Source organism: Ursus maritimus, unplaced genomic scaffold (genome assembly GCF_017311325.1).
Source record: "Ursus maritimus isolate PB19 unplaced genomic scaffold, ASM1731132v1 scaffold_20, whole genome shotgun sequence".
NCBI classification, from domain to species: Eukaryota; Metazoa; Chordata; class Mammalia; order Carnivora; family Ursidae; genus Ursus; species Ursus maritimus.
Genome location: NW_024424453.1, coordinates 22,589,100 through 22,615,486, shown reverse-complemented (window position 1 = coordinate 22,615,486; position 26,387 = coordinate 22,589,100). Strand labels below are relative to the sequence as shown.

The window sequence follows — 26,387 nt, the reverse complement described above, 5'->3', positions numbered from 1 at the left end:
TGCCTCTGCCAGTTGGGACCCAAGGTTCAGTATTTCACGTCCCTTTACGGAAACAGTGTCCCTCTGGAGAGAGCCACTGCCCACTGCCCTGGTGGCCCCTCCCCACTTCTCTCCCAGACATGTTGCTGACTGGACGCGCAGCCCTTCTGGATCCAGAGTTCCCATGTCAGATCAGGTTTGCAGACTCCCGGCCCCGCGGGACCCCATCTCTGCTTGCCCCCCTCATCACTGAGCACGAGCGGTCTGTGGTCCCTTGCTGGCACCTGTTCACCGGGCGCTGCCAGTTCCTAGACCTCACGGGCCCGCTTCCTGCTCCCTTTACCTTCACAGTAAGGTGCCGTGACTTAGACAGAAAGAAATGGAGATGCAGCCCCGTCATGAGCCACTTTTTCTCTGTCCCTGGGTTGGCTACTTCTCCAGGTGCACCAGACAGTCTCAGTGCTCCCGCCCTTCCGCACATCAGGCCTTCGTCAGGAAGGAAGGACGGCATCTGATGGAGCAGAATGTGCACAGCAGCCCCGGGAGCCGGGGGGAAATGTGGATTCTGACTTCATCGGTCTGGGGCGCCTCTGGTGTTGCTGGTCCACGGCCTTCACATTGAACGAGAAGGTCACTTAGAAAATATTTACTGAACACCTAGAGTGTGTGGAAAGGACAGCAGCATGAAAGCTGCTGGTGGAGATTAATTCTCCTTTAGTTATTTGCATTGTGAGATAACAGGAGCTGACACACAGGCCACACGGCAGGAATGTTGCCGAGTGCGTTCCCTCACCCTTTCCTGAGGCCCGCGGTGTGCTCGAGGCCGGGGGTACAGAGACAGACACGACCTACCAGGGCTCACGGTACAGAAGAGGACAGTGCTTAGGACAAAAGCTCGGGTGGAGGAGGCTCTGGGGACACGGAGGAGAGGCACTTCACCTTGGTGGGGAGATGTGCCTGGGCCAAATCTGGAAGGATAATAGTTTGAGCACAGAGAGGAGTATCCCAGATGAGGGAACAGATGTCAGAAAGGTGGGAAGGAGCATGGTGTGGCTGGGACATGGGGGAGAAGTCTGGATGGGCTGATGGGGACCAGGTCATGGAGGAAGGGCCTCCTGCGTTACCCTGAGGGCAATGGGGAGCACAGAAGCTTTTATGACCCCATGTGATGAGGGGGATCTTAGGGAAGAAGGACCCCTTGGCCAGCCACATAGATGGTGGCTAAGGTACAGAGACTGGGGCAGGGAGATCAGCTGAAAAGAATGATTAATCCTGAGTGCACTTTTAAATGGGGCACTTCTGGAAAAGTATCTGAAGTCATGTATTTATTCGAAAGCCAATTCAAAGTAGTGGACAGCAAAGGAAGTTAGATTTTCAGGCAAATCCAATGAGACCCCACAGGCAAGGGGACAAGGCTGGCAGCCAAGCATGTCTGAGGTAGAAGAGACCACTGCTAAACTTCATCAAGTAGATGTCCCCGTCCCCTCTGCAGCCATCCACTTGCCCACCACCCTGCCAAGGAGAAAAATGTTCCAGGCCCCAGGGGTCAACTGGCTTCACCCTGCCCCTTTCAAAATCAGATCCATTATTGAGCAAGAACCCTGAAGAGCTTGCTTAGGCTTTACTTCATGAAAGGCATTGAGGGGCACCTGGCTCAGTCAGTTAAGCGTTAGCCTTCGGCTCAGGTCCTGGATTGAGCCCCACGTCCAGCTCTCTGCTTGGCAGGAAGCCTGCTTCTCCCTCTCCATCTGCGTGCCATTCCCCATGCTTATGCACTCTCTCTCTCTGTCATATAAATACATAAAATCTTTGAAAGAAAGAAAGAAAGAAAGAAAGAAAGAAAGAAAGAAAGAAAGAAAGAAAGAAAGAAAGAAAGGCATTGATTTCAAATCATAGTGTGATAAGCCCAGAAGGTACCCAGATTTGCTTAGAGACAGGCAAGCCGTGTCCATCTGAGGATTGCATGATGGTCTTACCCCTAATGTAGGTCGACGTACAAGGGCATTGGCAGGACGACAGGAGAAAAGATGGCTCCTTCCCCTCAGTTCCGTCCCTCAGTGTGTCCGAGATTCCACCATTAGGATACCAACTGTTTTGTTCTAAAGGATAATTCCCCCCTTAAAACGTACAGGTCTCTTGTAGGAATCACTGTTAACCCAGTGACCAGCAAAGTAGAGCCCACAAGCCAAATCTAGTTGACCACCTGTTTTTGTACTACTGTGAGCTGAAGTATGATTTGTGCATCTTAAATCGTTGGAAAAAATCAAAAGACGAATAATATTTTGGGCCACATGAAAATCACATGAAATGTAAATTTTAGTGCCCATAAATAAAGTTTTATTGGCATACTGCCACATTCCTCCATTCACATATTATCTCATGGCTGCTCTTGCACTGTAACAACAGAGCTAAGCAGTTTTGACAGAGACCAGATGGCCCTCAAAGCCTACATATTTACTTCCTGGCCCTTTCCAGAGAAAGCTTGCTGACACCTGTGTGAAGCTATTATCATCCATTGACACCTCAGCGACAAGTAATTTATAAGAGTACCTTGGACAGCCTAGAAAGAATGAAACACCAAATAGACAAATTTAGACAGAGACAAAGGAATACAAGAGTCCAAAACAAGGTTCGCTGCGCAGAGGACAGGAATAACCCCGTGAGATAAGCAATTCTAGCCCATTTTACAGATGAGGAAAACAGGGTAAAGAGCTTGAGTGACTTGTTCAGTATCTCACTGTGGGTAAATGGCAGACATAGAATTCGAGTTTGTATCAGCCTATCCCAGAAGACACTGAGGTGTCAAGAGGAAGAAGGCTACAACAAGGAGGTCGGGAATTTCCAAAAGGGCATGTAACCAGCTCTAGAAGCCCATCTTGGGAGACTGTTCAGAAGAAAAGCAACCAGGGGCTCCTGGGTGGCTCAGTCGGTTAAGTGTCTGCCTTTGGCTCAGGTCATGATCTCAGGGTCCTGGGATCGAGCCCTGAATTGGGCTCCTTGCTTAGCGGGGAGTCTGCTTCTCCCTCTCTCTCTGCCTGCCACTCCCCCTGCTTGTGCACTCACGCTTGTGCACTCTCTCTCTGTGTCAAATAAATTTAAAAAATCTTTAAAAAAGAAGCAGCAGCAGCCTGAGGGCCCTTGGGCACCATAGTTCACCTCTCAGTCACCTGATCTCCAAAATGGTGATGAGACTTACCTTGAAAGGGAAGCTACAATTCAAAGAAGCAAAGCGCATGCGGCACCTAAGGGGTGCTCCCACACTCACTGTCTCCTCTCCCTGCCCTGCCCCGACGCTCCCTTCCTGGATTGAGACTGGTCTAGTGAACTGTTGCCTTGAAATGATAGCTCGTGGGAAAATAAACCCATGCTTGTGGATTGTCCATCTCTCAGATACTTTTTGCCCGAACCTGAAGTTGCTTCTGGTGATCACATGGGCCAGAGAAACACAGCAGGAGCCTGAGATGTACACAAATCTTCAAACCCAAAGATGTCAGACCCAAGTGTGGCAACTCACACCAGAGCAGGGGGCTACCTGCTCCTGTAAGAGACTTGAATGTGAAAATTATCCACCACCCACCCTTCCATTCGCCAGTACCTGGCTTTATTTCAGGTTCATCCCCAGGGGCTCGGCTCGTCCATCCCGTAGGTGTTCTCCACCTTCAGGCTCCTGTCCTCTTGACTTTCCCCTTTGCCATATTCTCTCCTCTCCATTGTGTCCCCATTCTCCACAATCCTCCCCACCCACTCCATTCCTTTGATATTCATCCTCTGATCCCTCCCCGTTACTGGGGAAGGTGCTGGGGCCCAGGGGTGCAGGAGTCAAGTACAAAGCAGTGAAGACGGAGCTAGGTGGGAGCGAGAAGGGCTCAGGTCAACCCTCCGCCCCGTCATGATTGGCCATAGCCTTTGCTGAAGCCACTTCGCTGGCTGAGCCTGGGTTTCCTTGAATGTTGATTGAGAAGCATTACCCTTGGCCTAATCATTTTGTAGGACTGTAAGGAAGCCAAAAGAGGTCTTGTGTTTGAAAGTACTTTACAAAATTTAGATTACCGTGCAAGCAGTGTTATGATTAAAATTGGTAAAATAGGTACCATCGCATAAATGAATACATACCCGCGTGTGCACGCCCATGTGCACACACACACACACACACACACACACTGAAATTCATAGAATTGGGTAAGACTATGTGGCTTGAGCATCGTGCTCTTGATTTTAGCGCTTTAGACTGGACCAAGGTGAGACAGTGGGGTGGGTGTGTGAGAAGAGCACAGTCTGGCGGGCTGGGCACACAGGCCTCAGTCTCCTGGGCTCTAAGACGTGCTGCATCCTCACGAAAGTGACTCCTGCCTAGTTCAGCTTTCCCACGTAGAAACAGAACAATGCCTTCTGAGAACAGGATGCCAGGCTCCCTGTGGAATGCTGTGCTCAGAACCACCCACGCAGGGGGCCCAATGAACGGTGGTTCTTTTTAGTTCCCTTTCTTCTGATTTTTTTAAGTCACAATAGAGCACTTTCTCTCCAAATAATTGGAAAAGCCATCCCTGAAGCCAAATTCCACTAGCTCTAGCAGTGCGACCCCAGGGCAGCTGCTCCTGGGTCCGCTCAGCTCTGCCAGGTGAGTGTCCGCGCTCCTGGCAGAGGGCCTCCAGGGGCACTCCTCCGTGAAGAACGACCTGTTTTGACATCACTGACACAGCTGATCATTAAGGTGCAACAAATGGCTTTTGTACAGGACGCTGATTTGCCTACTCGTGGCGTCTTTATGTGCTTGCAGTCCTGCTAGAAAAAAGCGCACCTGCTCAAGCCTGTTTGCACCTGGCTCCCCAGGGCCTCCATGTGAGCACGAGTGGAAATGGGCCTCGGAGGTTTCTGGGGCTGATCGGCTCAGCCCTGAGGGAGACGGCGGTGCAGGCGGACTGCGCTCATCCCAAACAGAGCTCAGTCTGAGTAACGGTCACTGGTGTGTAAGCCTTTACTCTTTGCCAAACTCTGTGTAATGGTGATGTGTGTACTTGCTCCTTTACTCTTCACTGTCCCCTGAAAGTTGGCCCATTTCACAGATGAGAACACTGAAGTTAAGATGCTCACCACATAGCTAGTTACATCCAGGAGCCACGTCCACGCCAGTCCTCTCTGTCTGCAGACGCAGGGCTCCTGTCCCTTTACCTACAATGTGTCTCAAAGCAAAGGAGAACTCTGGCCACCTTTTGAGATCATTGCAAGCTATTTCGAGAAAAATTTTATAGTTAGTACCCTTGCTTGATATTGTAAGGAAAATGTGTGATTGGACATCAGGGCAATGAGAGAGGACTGTGACTTGTAGAGTTGGGGGGCGGGGTGTGGGGAGGTAGCACTCTTGCCACACAAGCCCACACAAGCCCACCTCAGGGACCTGCCTTCATTCAGAATAGCAAGGCCATCGCTTGGCCTTCTTGGATGACCCCTTAAGGACCCCAAAGCGTATGGAGCTTGCCTGAGAACACCCAGATGCTAAGAGGGGGATACATGCTGGTGTTGGATTTTGTGACTCAGAACCCACGCTCTGTCCCCTCTCTCTGTAGACCTGGGCCTGCCCCAGACCCACACACAATCAGCCTCTTTCACTGATAGCTCTTTTAAATATTTGCAGCCTGCTGTAATCTCTCCCTGCAGGGAGTCAGCAGAGGGCAGGGCTTCAGGGGGGTGGCTCCAAAGCCAGAAAGAGCAGGGTTCAAATGCACATTCTACCCTGTGTTGACTCAGGGACATTAGGCAAGTCGTTGAACCTCTGTGAACCTTCAGACATAGCAGCTGCAAAATGAGGCTCCCATGCTTATCTCAGAGGTTCGTCACAAGGTAGAACTGCTCCGGGCGTGCAGGAACGGCTCCATGGTACCAGCGAGGGGGATGCAGGGAGAGAACAAATAGAAGCTACTAAAGTGGGTTTAGGAGTCAGGCCAGCCTTTGGGTGCCATTTTATGTCTGACCTGAGGGGTCAGTAGTATTTGCCAGGTGCGCTAGGGTGTGGGGAAGGAGGCAGTAATGGGGAGGACCAGGAGGGGTATCCCCAGGACAGCTCAGTGCTTAAAAGTTGCACCTTCCAGGAACCTGTTTATATTCCCTGTTCTTTTTTTTTTTTTTTTTTGGATGTAAAGTTTGATGATTCATTAGTTGCGTATAACACCCAGTGCACCATGCAATACGTGCCCTCCTTACTACCCATCACCAGCCTATCCCATTCCCCCACCCCCCTCCCCTCTGAAGCCCTCAGTTTGTTTCTCAGAGTCCATAGTCTCTCATGCTTCATTCCCCCTTCTGATTACCCCCCCCTTTCTTTATCCCTTTCTTCTCCTACCGATCTTCCTACTTCTTATGTTCCATAGATGAGAGAAACCATATGATAATTGTCTTTCTCTGCTTGACTTATTTCACTTAGCATTATCTCCTCCAGTGCCGTCCATGTTGCTGCAAATGTTGAGAACTCGTTCTTTCTGATAGCTGAGTAATATTCCATTGTATATATGGACCACAACTTCTTAATCCAGTCATCTGTTGAAGGGCATCTCGGCTCCTTCCACGATTTAGCTATTGTGGACAATGCTGCTATGAACGTTGGGGTGCATATGGCCCTTCTCTTCACTACGTCTGTCTCTTTGGGGTAAACACCCAGTAGTGCAATGGCTGGATCATAGGGTAGCTCAATTTTTAACTTTTTAAGGGACCTCCACACTGTTTTCCAGAGTGGCTGTACCAACCTGCATTCCCACCAACAATGTAGGAGGGATCCCCTTTCTCCACATCCTCTCCAGCAATTGTTGTTTCTTGCCTTGTCCATTTTTGCCGTTCTAACTGGCGTAAGGTGGCATCTCAGTGTGGTTCTGCTCAGCATCTCTTGCTTTATGGCTGACAGGAGATAAGAATTTCAGTCGCACAAAAGGATTTGGAGAAAACTGAGCAGAGGTAGATGAACTAGTGTTTATTTTCTTGTTTGTTTTCATGACAAAAGTGAGCTTTCCAGTGCAGACAGTGGATGAAGTAGACAGAACTTTCCAGAGAGATTCCGTAAGGCTGTGAGCATAACAACCACAGTTCACCTGGCCTCCCCACTGTGACTCCTTTCTTCTCATGTTTTGCGGGGGCCCAACCAGCCCTGGCCCCTGTGGCCTAGATGCCTTCAAGCCTGTGTAGTTGGTGCCCTGAGCTGGGAGGCTGGTGTCCACCGGTCAGGTGGACCAGGGCAAGGCCTGACATGGCAGCAGCAGGCAGAGGCAAGTCAGTAGGAGCAGAGCGGGAAGTTCAGGGAGGCCTGGGGGAGCTGTAGGGGCCTGATCCGACAAGGGCCAGGATAAGGAACCCGTCTGGGACCTCTAGAAACTAGTACACTCTGAGGAGGACTCATTTCTGACAACCTGGTGGGTGGAGGTCGATATTTCGAGTAAAATGTGACCTTGTTCTCAGCCACAGTTTAAGACAAGTAGGTGGTCTGGCTAGCCGTGTTTCAGCATCCAGGCATTTGCTGGAGGCCGGCAGCCCCTGTGCAGCTCCCAGTGCCCGTGTGCGTCTCTGGCCCGAGAGCCTGCAGCCCTGGGTGGGAACAGCCAGCCGCACACAGAAGTTCTGCGTTCCACTCGAAAGCTCGAGCGAACAGGCAGCAACGGGGCCACCACCACTTTCTCCTGTGAACATTTTTAAATTACGGAGTATTTTATGTTCATTCAAAGATGATTTTTGAAAAGTATAATAATCAATAAGAACTGCCCATAATCCAATTAATGCCGCCTCATCAATGTGACAGTCTACTCTTCTCCCTCCGTAGTCATTTCAACTTTGTGTTCTTTTCCCACGTCCCTTGATGCCTTATGTATGGTCACACATCACAGACCCTCACCACCCCTCCGCAGCTGCGTAATATTCCCTCACAGGAGGTCAGATGAGCTTGTCTGTGTCCTCACAGTGAGACGGAGCCATGTGATTGATTTTAGCTCGGCTCCGTTTTTCTTGTTCTGTGCACCGGTGAATACCTTTGTGCAAAGGTCTTTGCATTTCGAGTCACTTTCTCAGGAGTCTATCACCTGGGCCAAGGCACATGGGCATTTCTTGGCCGAGAAGCATTCTGCCAAGCACTGGGCTGATCCTTGGTGATGGTTTACGCTGCCCCCGGCAAAGCGAGCGACACTTCCCCCGCCTTCACCCACATGCTCTCTCAGGCTTCCTGCGTGTTTGACCGACTCTGCGGACTTGTACCATATTTTCTGAAGAGATGATTATTTGGTTCCAATTTTAGAATGCCGTTCACTGAAATGAAAAGTCCTACAAGACTGGAATATCACCTAGAGTCATGGTCCTTTTATTTAAAAAATAAAAAAAGTTTGGCAACTGTGGACAACTGATCTGTAGATTAAAGAGATCCATATTGCTGGAGAATAAAAAGTATACATAGGATACCTTACAAAAAGATGGAACGTGTGCGAATGAAAAACCATACTCTTGCATTGCAAATGCTTTTCAAAGCCATAAAGGTAAAGATTCTTGAAGAATAGCTACTCCGTCTTGCACCAATAATACATCTGTCCCAAGATAAGAAAATTGCCTGGAAAATGCTCATGTTTATTAGACATAAGAGAGAAGAGTTTCTATCAATCCAAGAGAAAGTACCCTGGTCGGTGGAGTTAATGATTCCCCCCCTGGGAGAATTATCTTTCAGAAAAGCTGCTCTTCAGTTGCCTGGTTTCTGCACCTTTCCAGCATCAATTCTGCCTGCTGTGTTTCTGTTTGGGAGCTGAGAAGCATGGGAGTGGAGGATCTTTGGAAAGGAAGGAGTTGGGGAGGAAGTAGCAGCCAAGCTTTGGGTGGGGGTCCCGGTTTCTGAACACCCCATGGTTCACTTCAGCGGTAGCATCAGTGGCTCCCCCAATAGCCCTGGGGAGCTTGGAGCTGGGGGAAGGGGGAGTACACGGGCTTTAAAGAGGTGATGCCCGACACCAGCAAGCTCAGAGGCTTGTCGAAGAGCTGAGGCACTCACACTGGCATCAGAGAGCCACACAGAAGAGAACGGGTGCCCTCACAGCATGTGGATGGCCAGGGGCTAGCTGCATGGGGGGCACGGCGTCCAGGGGCTTGTGCCAGGCATGGGAACAGAGCAGAACCCGAAGGCTGTGTGTAGCTCCAAGGGCCCTGCAGAAGCAGCACACAGAGTGAACCCAGACCTGCCCAGCGGCAGGCGGCAACAACATCTCCAGTCCAGAGAGGCTGGAGTGAGCAGGAGAATCCGCAAGGAATGAGACAAAGAGCAAGTCTGACCAGAGCAGTAGGGCCAGGGGAATTCCCTGAGCCCTGGAACCTGGACAGGCACCTTTCATGAAGCATCCTTACTGTTCATTTCCCAAATATTCAGTGGGAACCTGCAGTGTTCCAGAAACTGCACCAGGCACTGGAGATTTTAAAACTAACAAAACAGTCAGACCCTGCTCTGTGGAACCTCCGATGGGGTTGGGGAGATAGAGAGTCGCAGACAAAAAACAATTAAGAAATAAATGAATAGTTTATTCTATTGGTCAAAGCCAGTCATGTGGCTAAGCCCCAAATCAGTGGGGCCTGGGTATGTACCCCTTCCACTGGGAGGAGGGCATGGTCAGGAGCAATCATCGAACGCACACAATGGGAAGTGGCCCTCTCTGCGCGCAGAGCCCTGGGTCCTCCGTCTGTGGTTCCTCTGGAACTGAACCTGTGCTTTGCCTGCAGAAGGTAAAGAAAGAAAACACAGCTTGTTCTGAATTCATCTGGTATGAGGTCCCACCCTGCTGGGTCAGGTCCCAGGCGGCACACAGGTCTCCCTCTGGGCCTCCTGTAGAGGGGGCAGAAGTCCTTTCTTAACCCCTCTCTGGCTGCTGGGACCCATGCAGCAGGAGTGGGAGAAGGGATGGGAGTTCACTGCTCAATATAGTTTGGGCTAGTGGCTTCCAAGTCTGTCTGTGCCTCCTCATCACTTGGGGGGTTAGTTCAAATGACAGACCCCACGCCCTCGCCCTCAAAACCTTCCACTGGGAATCTCCTAAGGTGGGGCCCAGGAATTAATGTCTATAGAAGTTTTCCTGGTGATTCTCCTGAGGCCAACCCTAACCCTGCACCTGTCTACAGACAACAATTTAGGGGACACAGTGTGAGCACCCCATAGATGATGTACATTCCAAAGCCCACGAATTGGGGAGGAGAGAACGTGGTCTAGGCTGGAGCAATCGTGGAGGACTCCCTGGAAGAGGAACTGGATGTATTGCAGTTGGGCAATGGTGACCAGCGTAGATTAGAAGGACAAAGAGAGGTGAGATAGGAAGTTGTCATAGTAGTTGGACCAGGTGAGAAGTGATGATAGCCTTCAACTAGAGTGGACAGACATCTGTCCTGGGAGCCATCTAGAATTCAGAAGCAGGAGGCCTTAATGGCCCTTGGCGTGTGGCGGGTAAAATGTTGTAGTGCTCTGAAGTACTGCACTCTAGATTTGAGGCTTTGGAAGTAAGTTTTAGGCCATCGTGATGACAAGGCATTACCTAGGGCCGTGCTTCTTAAATCCTCTGTGGTGTAGGACCAGGGTTTTTCCCCAATCAGTCATGGACCATAGTTTTGTAAAAATATAATAGGAACAAATTTCTGGAAAAACGAAATAAATAGCAAAGACATTCAAAATATAGACCAAAATGTTTATTTTTATTAGAGTCAACAACAAACTCACCCTGCCACATGGCTATACAAGTTTCTAAATGCTTACTGTCCATTTCCCCACTGACGTCACACAGACCTGGAACGGGCAGTTCAGGGACCGAACTGGTCTCTAGGCCACAGTGAGTGGCACTGTTCTAGTAACGTGGCCTTGCCCTCACTCTGCACAAAATCTGAAATGGTCTGGATCACCTTTCCAATGTAGGCTCCTCAGCAAGCTGTCCTTCCATGGTCCTTGCCTGACGGCTCCAGCTCTCCCGGTTGACTGTGACACGCAGGGAAGAGGGGATGATCACAGCCTCTGGCTGTAGCCGGAAGTTGTCTGCAGTTTGCCAGGAGCTCCCAGAAAAAGGCTTCCAAGTGTCTGCTGGTGTGCATGACTCCGAGATCGCCCAGGGGGAAGCGTGAGGGTATTCTCAGGCCCAGGAGTCCCAGTGTGGACTTCAGACAAAATGAAAGCCCCTCTGCCATCAGAGAACCAGAGAGAACTTCATAGGCAGAACAAACGTTGAGGACAGATTTCTAGTTGTTTCATTTGGCATTTATTGAGATGTCGCGGGGATGAGGGAGGTACTAAAAGGGTTGGAGATACATGAGATTTTCCAGAATTGGGGCCACATGTAAGTGCAATTTCATCATCACACACACTCACCCACAGATACTCAAATTCAGTCTGGGGCGTGTGCCCGCACACACATGCACATACACACTCCTGCGCGCACACACACACACACACACACACACACACACACACCCCACAGAGCAGCCACGTCTTGAATCGTTCCCATTTTAATGCGTGGCAGGCTGTTACTTGGCGGCTGGCTGGGGGCTAGATGTGCCGTCCCACGTGGACTGCAACAAAGGTTCCTCGGGTCCAGATGATCACCGTCCTTGCCTCTGACAGCCAAAATTGGCGTGCGTGTCGGAGGGGTGGTTTCCGTACACTTAATCACACACTCGTTACTGAGCACGTCGTATGGGCCAGGCCGTGCACAGTAATGTACGAGTTATGCTCCCATGCGCGAATGGGCCATAAGCAAATAAGTAAATAATCCTCCAGAGGGGAGGACAGGCGGGGGTGGGTGGAAGCAGGGGCTGGTCGTCAGGTGTGGCCCAGAAGGCCTCCTTTACAAAGGCACATGTGAGTTGAGGCCTGGGAACAGAGGAGGACCAGCCACAGGAAGGGCAGGAACGGAGCACCCAGGCCTGGAGGCTTAACCCGTGATATGGGCACGGGGGTGTTTTTCCCCTCCCTTCTGCTCCTTTGTAGGTAATTAAGAGATCTCTTTTTAGGAAGAATTAAAAGGTAATAAAATGCTCTGACTTCATGAAACTAAAATATAGTAAATGGAAAGGGGTCAGCAATAAAGGAAGAGAGAGGATTCCGTGTATTTATAATGGCATTCAGAGAGTTTGTGGTTTTGTTTCTTTTTAAATTGTGCCTGTGTGCAAGTGTTTTTAATTGGAGAGGAGAAAGCCATATAATTTAATCCCTGTTAAATTGTGTACGGGCCTGTTACATGTGGGGCACAGGGCTAAGTGGTTTGCATTTATTATCTGATAGAAACCCTCTCAACGGCTCTGAAATAAGTGACAGTGTCACCAGCGTCTGCATGCGTGTCATCAGTGTTTGCCTGCTCAGGCAGAGAAGGAGGTGACGGCCCACGGTACGTGGCACCAAGTAGGAGAGCTGGGGTTCACATGTGGGGCTGAGCCCAGGCCCGAGTTCCTCCTTTTAGGGTGATTAATAACTATCCCCATTCTGCAGATGCAGAAACTGAGGCTCTAAAAGGTTAAGAAACAGGCCCAAGCTTACCAAGGCAGGACCAGTTACAGAATTTGTGGGTCCCAGTTCAAAATGAAAATGGAGGCCTTCTTGTTTTAAAATTATTAAGAACTTCAAGACAGCGATGGCAGAGCAGTAGAGCAAATATGAGGCCCTTCTGAGCGTGAAGCTGGTCTTGGAGCCAGGATTGGATGCCCAGCCTCCCTGACTCCTCACTACCTCTTGTCTCCTTCCAGCTGAACATCCCACCTCACAGATAAAGACCCAGAGCAGCGGTTGAGGACATGTAAAAAGAAAAAGAATTCAGAAAAGTAACGAATGCTTTCTGGGGTTTGGCTTTAGAGTCAGGTGGGCCCGGGACAAGTCCTGGCTTTACCACTTGTATTGTTTCAATCTTCACAACATCCCCATGAGACGTAGTTATCATTTCCCCCCATTTTACAGATGAGGAAATCAAGGCACAGAGAGTATCCTGCCCAAGGTGCAATCGCTGGTAAACAGAGGGGGTCTGAACCCAGGGGTCTAGCGCTCTGTCATCTAAGTGTCTCGTGGCACCACCCAAAGTCAGGCTTGGACACTGAGGAACTCACCCCTCGGAACCATGTGGGGCGAGGGGAGAGAAGGCGAGTCTCAGAAGCCAGCTCTCGTCAGCCTTTTACAGAGGCTTTGGAAGATATTGTCTATGCTGCCGAAGATCCCCCACCCAGCCCAGCACTCAGTCTGGTCCCAAAGTTCTGTTCCGGCCCATGTGGCACCAGGCCCCCTGGAGGCCACCCCCGCCTCACAAAGGTCTACACTTCCTGAGTCGTGCCAGGTCGTTGAGTTGGAAACTGAGGCGGGGGATACTCTTGACATCATTTCCCATCTAAATAGCCCCCCTTGGCCTCGGGCGGCCCCAAGGCCATGATGGAGACATCCTGAGCTGCTATTTCGCCTTCTGGCATTCCCCTCCTTCCTCAGTACTGTGTTAACCATGCCTTTTATTGTCCGTATCCTGATGTTTTGACCATCGGGGCCTTGCTGACCCTGGAGGGACTCACCTCAGGGTTAGCCAAGTCCTAGCAATTCAAAGATAAGAAACAACTTACCCTTTAGCTTTTCAAACACAGACCAACCAATCCAGAACCCACACCTTCTACCATCTTCTTTATTGGGCTCTCATGCCCTGTGCCACCGTCCGTCTGCCCTAACCACCAGGGGCAGGTACCAGACAACAAGGGATGACCCCTATACACCACAGGCCGCTGAAATTATACAAACTAGCATTTGAGGCCATCCTAAACCTGGTTACCACGCTTTGCCCGTCCCTCCCCACGGAGAGCACAATAAAGACTCCTGCCCACAGTTTTCCCCTCTCTGCCTCCTGACTGACCGCACTGCTTCTCCCCACACGCCTGGGGGCATAGCATACCCCCTCTCCTTGGGATCTGTGCATGTAACAAACCATCTGTTCAGCGGCAACAGCGTCCTGATCTGTTGTCCCTACCAGACTTAAATAAACGAGATCTATACAAAACAAATGACCAGGTCACTTCCTCCAGGAAGCCTCCATGGATGCCCCTACTCAACATAATTTACTTCTTCTTCTCTGTTCCCTGGAGCCTGCTCTTTGTTCCTCTGTGTGCTTAGAAGCTGGCTGCTGTCTGTGGCTGCTACTGCCTTCACTGTGAGCTCCGTTCAGATACGGGCTATGAGTCCTACTCCTCTGCCTCCCTTGCCTAGGGCTCTGCCTGGCACTTAGTAGATGCTCAGTAAAGACTTGGCATCCGAAAATGGTAAGAATGATACAAGAATAGTCATAGTAGTTGTAAGAGTAGCTCTCTATTCCTGGTTTTTTTTCATACCTTTTCTCAAAGTCCCAAAGCAACTCTGCAGGGGGTTCTCCTCGTTCTACAGATGCAAAATGAGGCTCAGAGAGGTTCAGTGATTTATTCAAGGCTACACAGCCAAGAAGTGGCAGAGCCAGGGTTCAAACCTGAGTCTGTCCAGCTGCAGAGTTAACAGTCTTGCATTTAATTTAATTGAATCGAACTGAATTGAAGTTAATTCCCCATTGTGTGACCCTGTCGGAGGGGGCACTCTGCATGGATTGATGTCAGGAGTGTTCTAATGTTCTGAAAATGAACACCAGACCTAATTCGGCTGCCAAGTGACCTTTTCAAAGCAGAATCTGGATACTTTATGCCCTCACTAAACACTCACTGATGGCTCCTCGCTAGCTGTAAGGTGAAACCCAAAGGTCTTACCCAGTATCCGTCATCCTACCTCTCCTTACCACTCTAGCCCCTCTCTACCTCCTAACCCACCCCCAATTCAGATGCACTGGATGGCTGTGGAGATAAAGGTGCTCGCTGCTGAGCAGAAGTACCTCCCTATCTTCTCCCAGTAAGAAAGGAAGTCCCTTAGTGCCCAAATCAAAATCACCCAGCCCTTGGGGAAAGTCTTGAAAGATGCCGGATGGTTGACGCCCACAGAGACTGGCTAGAATGTCAGCTGCCTGCAGGATCCTGTGTGGGGGCTGGGGGGGGGTGCGCCCTTCCTCCCCTCCCACTCTCCAGCATCCCCATATCCAGCCACTCACCTTGTACAAATCCAAAAATTTTCTAGAACACCTGATGCCTCTTCAGCCAAGACCAGGAAGAGCTGGAGGCCCATGAGTGCACACAGTTAGGGAATGAAGGGTGTTTTGACACACCTGTGTCTTTCCTTTCCATCCTTTGATGTCGCTTCTGAGTACAGAAGTGGAATAGTTCTGAATGCCTTGGATTACAAGAACCCTCAAAGCCGGTGCCTTCCAGAAGTCCCCGATTTGCTTTTTTCCACCTCCAGGCATCTAATAGGAGAGTTCCAAGTGGTTAATATTCTCCTGACAAGAAAACATGTGTCCCCCAAATTTAGCAGGAGTTATAATAAAAATCATCATGTTTCTAAACCCTTAACCCATGGAGAAGGAGTTTAATTCCTAAAGGCATTCACTGTTCACTTTTCCAGGAATACTTACGAGGTAATGGAGCCTGATTTACCGAAACAAAAGGTAGCTGCTTCCTTTCTCTTCACTTAAGAAAATAAACGAACCACAATTCATAAACTAGTCTCCAGGTCCTTTATACACTGGAAAGATTTTGTTTCCAAGCAGGACAGCTCAGAGGAGTCTGGGAAGCTTGTGAACCAGGGAGTGGGACATTCCTATTGTGAGGCTTCAACAGGAAGGTCACCATGTTGGGCCCTTAACCTTAAATGCTCATGACAAGCCCGTAAGGAGGTATCTCTAACTCAGATCTACAGGTGAGGCAGTGGAGGCTCAGAGATGACTCGCTCAGCTTTCCAGAGGTCGTATGACCCACATTTAAAAGAGATGACATTCAAGTGCAGTCCAGTCCAGTCTCCAGGATTAAAGCAACCCCTGTGCCCCCACCAGCTGCCCTCAAGGTCAAGCATATAAATTGAACATTCAAAAATGAATCTGTAAAAATTACACTTGTTTTCCATCCTGGCAAATCCTCAGAATCATGGCAGAGCTGAGGTAAAAGAGCTGCATGGCCTTGGACAAGTCACACCAACTGTCAACCGTGGCTTTGTCATCTGTACAATTAAGATAATAATCACTGGGTTGCTGGGAGAATCAAACAAAAGAATAGGTGTATAAGTGCTTAGCACGTTGTAGGTGCTTAGTGGTAATATATCCTTTGTTTCCTGTAATAAGTGCTGTTGAATAAATGATAAGTTAACTGTAACATATCTATTGAATATAACCCTTATGTTTGGTGCTAAAATGAGTCTGCATTTAATCTCCCCCCAATCCTGGGTGGTAGACAACACTTTTGCATAAAAGGAAACTGAGGCTCAGGGAGGGTAAATGATTTGCCCAAAGTTATGCAGGAAGTAGTAAGGGTGGGATTTGAATTCAGACACACTGAATTCAGAGGTCAAGCTTTTACCCGTCTTGCTATCCTACCTCCAGGAAATGAGGCTAACTAGACATCTCACATGACAAAGGCTGAGTTCGATGACTTGCCTTTGCTCTCTTGACCCCATCTCAAACTCTTTCTTGGAAAATGAAAGATGTTTGTGTGAGCTTCCCACTCTGTCAAGGACACTACACTCAGAAAGCTCCATCAATTTCTTTTACTATATGGTTACAATTTTGTCTGCTCCTCCTGAACCCTCAAAAGCAAGCCTGGTGAGGTCACCCAAGCAACTGCAGATGCGAGGTTCTCCAAGCTCTTTCGTACCTGATTTCTTCCTGAAGAGGCCCTTGCCCTGCAGCCAGGGGTGGTGAGAGGAATAAAACCTAGTAGACCTGAGCCTCCACTGACCTTCCCTTCACTATTCATCTGCTTCTTCATTTGAGTCCTTCCAAAAAGGACTTCAGGTGGAATGCCATCAAAGATAACCAGCAAAATATCTAGATACCCACAGCCCCCACAGCATAAAGGGAATCAATACCACTGATGTCTCGGGCTTCTCTGATGAAGAGGCTTCCAGAAGGAGGTGATGTGGGAGGACCTTACACCAGCAGAAATAGCCGAATGCCAAGAACTGGTACCACGGGGCTCACCCCACGGCCCCCACACAAAACCACTTTTTCCACGTTCCTCTCCACATCTTTAAAGAGAGGGAAGATCCAGGGAAAGAAGGGTAAGGCAGGGAAGGGAAAGAGGCCTCTCCCTGAATGCCGTTTCTTATTATCAGGAAGTAGATTCCTCGCTCCTCAATTCTGGACCACCTGCCTTGCTGAGAACAAAGAGAACCCATGTGTTGCGGGCTGCTGGCGGGATGTTGCAGGACCGAGGGTAGGATCAGGCAGGGGCCGTACCTCAGAAGGGCAGACAGGCCACAAGTTCTGTCTGGGGCTCGGGGAAGGCTGCCATGGCAGCAGTCAGGTCAAGTGTCTGAGGCTCCCCAGATCCACCTGGCAGGTATTCCCTGTGCTCTGACCTCAGTGTAGAGGGATCAAAAATGAACATCACAGCCCCTGCCTTTGAGGACCTTCCAGGTGCTGGGGGAGGCGAGCATACAAACGAATCCCGTAGGATTCATTCACGCTTTCTACCGACATCGAGGGAGCGTCTAGGGCACAGAGCGTGATGGGGATTCCGAGTCACCGTGAAGCTGAGAGTCTAATGCTGTGTCTAGTGCTGAGGATGCCGTGGTGCACCGACGAGTGTATCTACCCAGACTGGAGAAATTCGGAAACGTTGCGTGGAGTTAACAAGACAGAAGGGGAAAGGAAGGGAGCTCTATATAGAAGACACAGCATGGTCAAGTGCACAGAGGCTTGAAACATTGCGCCTAAGACACAGGGCTGGCTGTGCGTGACTGCTGCTTACAGCTCTGTGACATTCAGATGCCCCTGACAAAAAGCCCTCCTGTCCTCCAGCCGTTCATCTTAATTGAAGTTGGGGCCTCTGGAGCGTGGCTCAGAGCAGCGGCATGATCTCATCCTCCAGAAGGCGATGGGCTAGTCCAGACACAGCTCCTGGGGGCTGTGAGAAGAAGCATGCAATTAGGTACGTTCTCTTTCACGTGAAGTCCCTCCCATCCAAATATCGTCCCATGGTAAATTCCTGGTGACCAACCTCACAACCCTGGGTGCAGTCTCTGCTCATGGCCTGCTCTGAGAAAATCCGGAAAGGGTGGCTGGCTAAGGTGGGGTTCCAGACCTAAACCCAGATTCCATGGTTATCTGGAACATGGCAGGGTTGCAGTGCAGGCGACACTGGTCCCCTAGGACTGAACATCTCCCTTCCCCTCCTAGAACAACACTGATTGAGGCCCTACTGCATGCCGTGCACACACTCTGTCCTCACCCCAACACTGTAAGGTCCCTCTTTTATTGATGAGGTGCCTGAGGCTTGCAGACCTTCGTTAACCTCCCCAAGAACTTCCTGACCAGACAGAGCCAAGCCAAGATCGCTGGGGCATCTGCTTCAAACCCGCTTCTCTGAAGTTTCCCACGCACATTCATCCTTGACATGCAGACCTCAGCTCAGACAGGAACTCTCTCCATCTAAAGAGCCCCTCTCTGTCACAGCTTTTCCTTTCCTAGACTCACCCTCTTGGATAGGACAGCACAGGCCTCCCCCCAAACCACCCCCACCCCTGCGCCAGCTCCGCAAGGCGGGGACCTCTCCTGCCTCCTTCTCTGCTTTATCCTTGATGCTCCAAGCAGAGCCTTGCACATGGAAACCCTGAACGCACGGCTGCTCCATGAACAAAGGCATCTAGCCCCTGCACTGGAATTGCTCGAGATGGAAGTCAGTGGCCCACTGGGTGCTGGCGAAGAACAGTGACCCGTGAATGCCGGATTTTCTCCGTTTCTCAGAGGCGAGAGCAGGCAACTTCATGGATTTTTTTTTCTGCTTCGGAAAAGGGATCCCTCCTAGCAAAGTTCTATGTGACAAACATTTGGGATCCATCAACAAATAGTAGCCATACGTCACATTCCCTGATTCTACCCCCCAGTCTGACTTAGGGCTGCGCAGACCTCAGACGTGCGTCCTCACAGAGCACGGCACGCTCACTGCTGTCCGCAAGCGCGGTGACCGGTCACCATGAGCGTGGCCTCGACTCTCCTGTGTCCTCAACTGCTGCTGTGGTTGTTCCAGTCCACCCACGCGTCCTCTCCCTCTTGGTGTTTCTTTTCATTGATTGCCCTATCTTGTGTGATGCCGTTTTGATTGTGTTTTGTTCCTCTCCAACACTGTATCATCTCTAAGTTATTTTTCCACTAAAAAAGAAGTGATAAGCGCATCGGCCCTACTTAAGTGGGTCACAATCCTGAATGCTTGAGAAAGAGTCCTGCGCCCCACCTCATGACCCCAAGTCACCCTGAACTACCATGCTCTCCTGTTTTGCGACAGGACGTACACATTCCTAAAAACCACCCCACTAGGCAAAATGGGGGAAATGGGGCAAGTGGCATAACACTCAAAAATGTCATCAGTGACATATAAGAAAAAGAGAAAGAAAAAAATTAGCATGGTTTTATACCGGTTAAATGGTTAAGAAAGAGAGAAGTCCTACAGTGAATCTGGCCCCTCACCTTGAAGAGACCTGGTGTTTGCCCGTAGCAGAGGACAGGGCAGCGCTGCAGCTGGGGCAGTCCTGTGACGGGCGGCAGGGGGCTTTGTCAATGGAGGGGGCACTGTCACTGCAGGGGCACGTGGATGCGGCTCGCAGCGCGCAGTGGACTGCGTGGTGGCTAGATGTTTGAGGTGTGTACCCGTGCGTGCTTTGTGCCTTCCCTCCTGGTTTGGCTCAGCTGGTGGCTGTTTTCTCCCTTCACCTAGAGTTTCTCAGGAAGGAAATCTTGCGTAAGCAAGTGTGAAAGTCGCCTTATCCTCCAGCCGTTCCCCAATATATCAGTTATGTTAGAACAGATCCACATTTTCAGAACAAGTGTTGTGGCCGAACCGGCCATCCCTGATTGACTTTCATCTTTTCCTTGTTGATTCAGACTGGACCAAGAGGATTGAGTATCAGCCCGGCTCAGGGAGCGTGCCGCTTTTCCCCAGCATCCACCTGGAGACGTGCGACGGGGCCGTGTCCTCCATCCAGATCACCACGGAGCTGCAGACCAATTACATCGGAAAGGGCTGCGACCGGGAGACCTACTCTGAGAGATCCCTTCAGAAATTATGTGGTAGGTTTTTCCCTGTTCGGGTTGTTTTTTAATGTATTGCTTTTAAATGATTTATTCAAAGCATATCTTATATTAGGAAAGAATGAGTCCCTCCCAACCGCACTGGCACATGTAACTCCTGGACGAATATTAAGTTTACTTACTATCGTTAAAGGGCCAGAAGGCTCAGCGCTCGGCATCAGACACACCTGACCAGATCCCACCATTTACCAGTTGTGTGGCTGTGAGCAAGGCGTGTGACACAGTCTCTACTCTTCATCAGCAAAACAGCCATTAATGACCCAGCGTATTTAAGAGAATCTACCACGGAGCCTGAGGAAACACGGGCTCCCTTCCACTGTGTCGGTTTGGAAAGAGGCACCTGACCAGGGGCCAATGCGAAGGGTGGGGACTATCACCTGGGGAGAGGTCAGTTTCCTCCCCAAAGGACCAGCTGCATAATTTGCCAAGCCCATTGCAAATGAAAATGGGGGACCCTTATTTAAAAACTATTACAAATTTCAAGGCTGCAACAGCAAAGCTTGAAACCAAGCTGGGGGCCTCCACCGAGCCTGGGCCCCGTGTGACAGCTAAGGAGGCATGCCGATAAAGCCAGCCTGGCTGCCCGCATCAGAGAAGAAGAGCCGGGGTGGAGGTGGAGGGCCCAGGGAAGGTGTCCCAGTGCAGGGAGAAGACCTGCCGTCTCCGTGAGGCGATGGCCTGGGAAAGGAGCCACTGGGAGCTAGGAAACGAGGCCCATAGAGGTGCTACACAAGGAAACAGCTTCACGAAGCACCTACTGGGTGCACCTGCCACGCTCTTTACACACATCACTTCGTTTAACCCTCTCACCTTCGGTGTGAGGCGGCTGTTATTCATCCTACTGTGAAGATGGACAGTTTAAGGCCCAGAGAGGGAAAAATGGCTGGTTCGAGACCCTGGTTAGAAGGCGACAGAGCCGGAACTTGAAGGCACTTCTACCTGAATGCAGGCTGTTAACTCAGCAGCTGTGAAGCAGGCCAGGCCGTAGCAGCTGGAACTCTCCATTCGGCCTGGGGAGTACTCCACAGAGTGGGAACGGTCCCCTGCGCGTGGCAAGCCGGGCCGTTGATGTGTGGATGGGCCTTGGGTGAGGTGGACCACATACATTTCGTTGCTTTCTTGTTCTCTCCAAGAGTATTCAGGAACTCACATCTGGGTCCCCAGCTGTGCTGTGGGGAGCTTCGAAAAGAGCTGACTCTTAGATTAGACCTGTGTTTGGAGCTAACCTAACTCAGGAAAAGGAGCCTCCTGAACCCTGTGCAGTTCCTGAGCACCGTCCACTCCCAGTGGGCCCTCCACAACGATGGCTGGCACAGTTTTCCTCCCTCGCCATTGCTGTGCGCGCACACACCTTCACCCACACTGCTGCTGCCCAAGGAGCCGGGTGAAAATCTTAGAGGTGAACGTGGAGTGGACCCTCCTTGGGCCGTGTCCCATTTGTCATGTCACCAGGCTGTCAGGAAGGCCTGTGGGGACACAGTAGGTTGGGGAGAACATCGCAACTTCAGTACTCCAGACAGCCCCCGCAAACACAGATGTCAGGGGCCTACAGAATTCAGAAGACCGCCTCCAGCGCTCTCCTTCCCTCCTGTGCAGAGAAGCCATCTCCGACGACATCTTACTGTGAGTGAACATGCCGTGTCGCTCCCCATGCACCTGGATTATAAGTCAACTCTACCCCGCGCCACCATGGGTTACAGTCATTTCCTAAACTCCTCCGGGTCAGAAGAAGATGATGGAATCACGTTGTTAAAGATCAGATGGGCCCAAGGGCACGCACTTGTGATTTGATTTTGAATGTTGCTGGGGAGAGATGAGGAGATATGGAGAGCGAGAAGGATTTTTTCTGAGGGAAGAAACTTTAGAGCAAAATTGCATCTGGTTGTTAACACCACTCATTCCTTCTGGGCTGCCAGCGTCGCCTTGAAGGAAGGCGGGTAATTCAGTGAGGAAAGCAGCTTTTCCCCCAAGATGTGAGCTCACCTGGTTCCAGGTGCACCTTTATGGGGGGAGGTCTGTGTGTCTTGCTGGTGACCTTCCTGGTAGGAGCGCCCACCGCACTGTGGGGACTCTGTCCGAGGAGGCTGACGGGCAGGGCCACTCTGGCCTCCATGTCAGGAGTCTGAATCTTGAATCCCACGGAGCGAGAGCTCAGGAAAAAAGAGCAGAAGCAAATGAGTGGAACCCAGGTGCGTATCCGGCTGTGGAGTGGGCTTCAGAAGGAGACGGCCATCAGGCCCCATGCTCTTTCCAAACTGCGAGGGAGACGCAGGCTGGATCGCTTCCAAAACAGAGTCTGGGTTATAATCCCTGCTCCTGTGGGGTGGCTTAGTTTCGGGACAAGCTTCCATGTGTTTTCAGTGGATGGTAGACAAGTTGCTTGCAGGCTTTCCCAACTAGGGATTGGCCATGACACTTTCAGCCTCGGCAGCCATGCATTTTTCTTCTTCCAAGTCTTTATTGACTTTAGATGGAAACAGGGAGACCAATTAGGCTGTTATTGCCATGGTCTAAGCAAGAGATAATGAGTTCTGAACCAGGGGAGTGGCAGTAGGGATGCAGTTAAGACAGCTTTAGGAGGCAAAATCAGCAGGCTAATCAATGATGGATTAGCTGTCAGGAGTGAGAAGGGATCTAAGACGACTCTAGCATAAGCTTCTAACTGGACAAGGATGCCACCGACCAGAACTAGGAATCCAGGCATGCGCAGATTTAGGGACTACGAGGACAGGTGCCTGTGGGACATCCAGGTGTGGGTGTCCAACACCTGCCTGACTCTGGACGCTTCTGAGGACCTGTCTCCCCCACTGCCGATCCATTGTCATAGCCGGTTTCTTCCTGACGTTCCGCCTCTTCTTGGCTAGGACACCTCCTCTGTCCCTGTGCCTGGCTGGTTCTCATCCCTAAATCTTTGCTCATGGTTTCTTCCCACCAGAATCTCTCCCCCCTTTGCTGTTCCAAACCTTTCCCTTCAGCAGTATTCTCCTGGCCTTTGTACACCAGGGAGGCTCTCCTGGGGGTGCTTTGTGGACGCCTCTGAGTTCCCGTATCTCTTCTGTGACACCGTAGCTGTGCAGTGACCCGGGCGGGGGTGTCTCTGTGGAGGAGCATTTCACAAGCCTGGTCACTGCCCACCTGCTTCCTCCTCTTGCAACGCCGGCTCCATTAGGAGCAGACAACAGCTAGTTCATAGCCTATTGTCACAAGGACCTGACAGATCCAGCAGCTTTTGAAACAGCCTCTCTGGGCCCACACTGAGACCCCTGCATTCTGCCTTGAAATAAAAACAATGCAGGACCCTGAGCCTGTGTCCCCTTCAGCGTGCAGAACATAGCCTCAGGTGGTCCACCACTGGCGCGCTTTACCTAAAGCTGGGTTGCTTGGAGAAGTTGGGCAAATTGCTTATCATTTCCTCTGAATTCAGAGATTCAAGATGAAGGGCTCTGTCATCTCAGTCCCAGACTTTCCAGAAGCGAGATGTCACAGAGCTGCCTTGAGTATGAAATGCCCCATGAAGCCCTTAGGAAGACCTCTTGGCCAAATTAAATTTGACATTACTGACAGCCCCAGGAAGGGCCCACTTCGATGCCCTCAGTCACTGAATATTACAGCAAATAGAAAAGCAGCCCGTGACGCACATGCCTTTCCTCACGTGGAGGCCAGGGGCTGCTCCTCCTCGGGCTCACGGGGCTCCTGGCCGCTGGCTCCCACCTCCACACACGCCGCCCAGGGCAGCTGTTCTGTATGTGGAGTCAGGAACCACGGGCAGGCCCTGTTGAAGGAAAGGCCACAGAATGAGAGCATGCTATTAAATCAAGTGGTTGACCTGTCAGAGCACTTCAGATCACCAGACATTAAGTTGTGCTCAGGATGTACGCACCCATGAGCCCAGGAGATTTTCATAGATGATTCATTCATTCATTCATTCATTCATTCATTCATTTACTATTTCAACAAATATTTGTTGAGTGTCCAAATGCTGTCATTCTTGAGGTTATGTAGAAGTTAATAAGATCACTTGATAGTTCAGTCTTCTGGGGAAGACATGTTTAAAAAAAAAGTTAAGATCATGATTTTCTACTACACCATGAAGCTTGGCAGAGCTCGTCCTCGTTCAGAATCACGGTCAGAGGCATTTGTACCCCCAGAATCACCCAAGTCCAGGAAGCTATCAGCAGTCTCTCCAAGATGCCTCTGCAAGGCTGGCACTTCCAGGCTTGAGTGTCAGTCCCCTAGACTCTCAGAGAGTAGAAGGGGGCCTATCTCTTTCAGAAAAATTGGCACACACCTATAGGGAATCAGATTAAATCCTTAATCATACATCAGCATAGGGCCGCGCACCCTGACTCATGGAGGACGGTAGGGAGGGAGGTTCTCCGTGGATAAGCTTATTTCTTTGGTGTCCTCCAAAGCTCCCTTACAGCATGCCCTCCTATGTTGGGTAGAAGGTTTTTACCTGCAGTGGCCTAGCCCCAGCTGGTCAGCAACTGGGTATCCATGGCCCTGCTCCAGCCGCCTGGCTGACCGCCCCTCTGCCAGAGCCCAGCTGCTCCACCTGGAGACCCAAGTTCCCCATTGCAAGGCCTCGCAGGAACCCTTCTTGTCTAGGATTCCAAAGGTGGAATGATGCTCTGGTTGTAGGTTAACAGCATGTGAGCTCCTGGAAGGACATTAGAACGTTCTCTCTGTCCATGCTGAAGGCATGCCAAAGAAGAAATGGGAATCATAACCTCTGGTGTCTGTCACTTAGGTGGGTTATCAGGAAAGCAGGTGACCCTGCAGTCACAAATGACCCTAACATCTCACTGGCTCAAAATAACGAAGGTTTATTGATCATTCCTACTGCATGTCCTTCTTGGATTGGTTTGGCTGTCTTCCAGGTGCCCCCCACCGGGATCTAGGCTAACAAACAGCCTTTACATACATAGAGTGCCGCGCATCTCATGGTACATGGAAAAGACATGCGGAGAACCACAAACTGGCTCTTAAAGCTTCTGCTCTGATATGACACGTCCCTTAAACTCACATTGTATTGGTCAGAGCAAGTCACATGGCTACGTGACATCAGTGGGTCAGAGAAGCATGTGGAGATCAGAATGCATTTTACCAACATGCAGTCCTAGTACAGCATTTGTCAAGAGGGCCTCCCTGTCCTCCCCTGACACTCTCTGCCATTGACCCGCTCCGCCCACCAAAGGTTAAAGATTTTCTACCGGGTCCCTAAAGGTAGGGCCAACTTCTGTTTGGTTTATTGCTGCCTACTCCCCACAGTGCCTGGCATAACCGAGATATGACGCAAATGTTTATAGAAATAACAGGGAGTTGATATTGCAATTGTGAGAATACTTCACAGAATGAGGCCTGTGTCTTTGGTCACAGTGGTTCCTCTCCCCTGAGACCCTCCCTCTCATTCTGGCCCTGTGGTAGACCATGAGGAGGCGTGGTCTGAGGCGCCATGTCAGTCACTATTGCAACAGGTTCCCCTCGAAGTGCTAAGCACCCTCTGCCCTGACCAGAGCCATCCAGAATAGAATGCAGACCCTGCAATTAAGAAGTTCAGTGCCCTCGGGCGCCACTGATGCGTTCACACCACAATGTGTCCTGAAACCTGCCTCATTTACCCCATCTTTATCTACTTGCAGGCTTAGAGAGGCTTCCTCACGCTAGGGTTCAGAGGCCCTGAATCACACCTCAGCTGTGGTTCCAAGCTCCCCCCGCTCAAGCTACAGCTGCTGTGGACTCGAAGCAGCCCGATGGGTCCCAGGGACCTTCGCAGAGGATTCCCAAGGAGCTTCTTAAATCCACCGTGTGCAGACAGTGCTGCGCCCTCTTTGCAAGGGATGCGTCCTGTTTACCCGCAGCTTTCCATGAGATCCCTTGAGGAGAGGGGAGAGAGAGAGAGAGAAACTTCGGGAGAGAGTAAATCTCCCTCAGTTTGTTTAAGTGCACCGAGAAATGAAATACAAGCTGCTAAGTTGGGGAAGTCTGTACCATCTGGTTCCTTACAGCCTGATACTTTCTGGTAGGCAACATCTGTGGGTTAGGCGGGGTGGCCTGCCGCTCCCATCACCACGGAATCAAGGGAGTCTGCATCAGTGGCCTTACCAGGGCACCTGCTGTCTTCAATGTGCCTCTCCGCAGACAGCCACCTGTATGGGAAGGTGGGATCCCAGGGGACTGTGCCATGTACTTGGCAAGACACCATACCGTGCTGAAGAATGAACATTAGCTGGGGATCTGAGAGCTGGGCCTGTTTCTAGC

At 50.6% G+C, this 26,387-nt stretch overlaps 1 protein-coding gene across 1 annotated transcript in view; it reads left to right on the top strand.

The window, feature by feature from the left end:
• The window catches only part of CLSTN2 (calsyntenin 2), a 377,967-nt gene that overhangs the window by 239,586 nt on the left and 111,994 nt on the right, over positions 1-26,387 (top strand). The window contains exon 6 of the mRNA XM_008711208.1: positions 19,920-20,105. Coding sequence (XP_008709430.1) covers positions 19,920-20,105 — 186 coding nt within the window. The remainder of the gene's footprint in view (positions 1-19,919; positions 20,106-26,387) is intronic.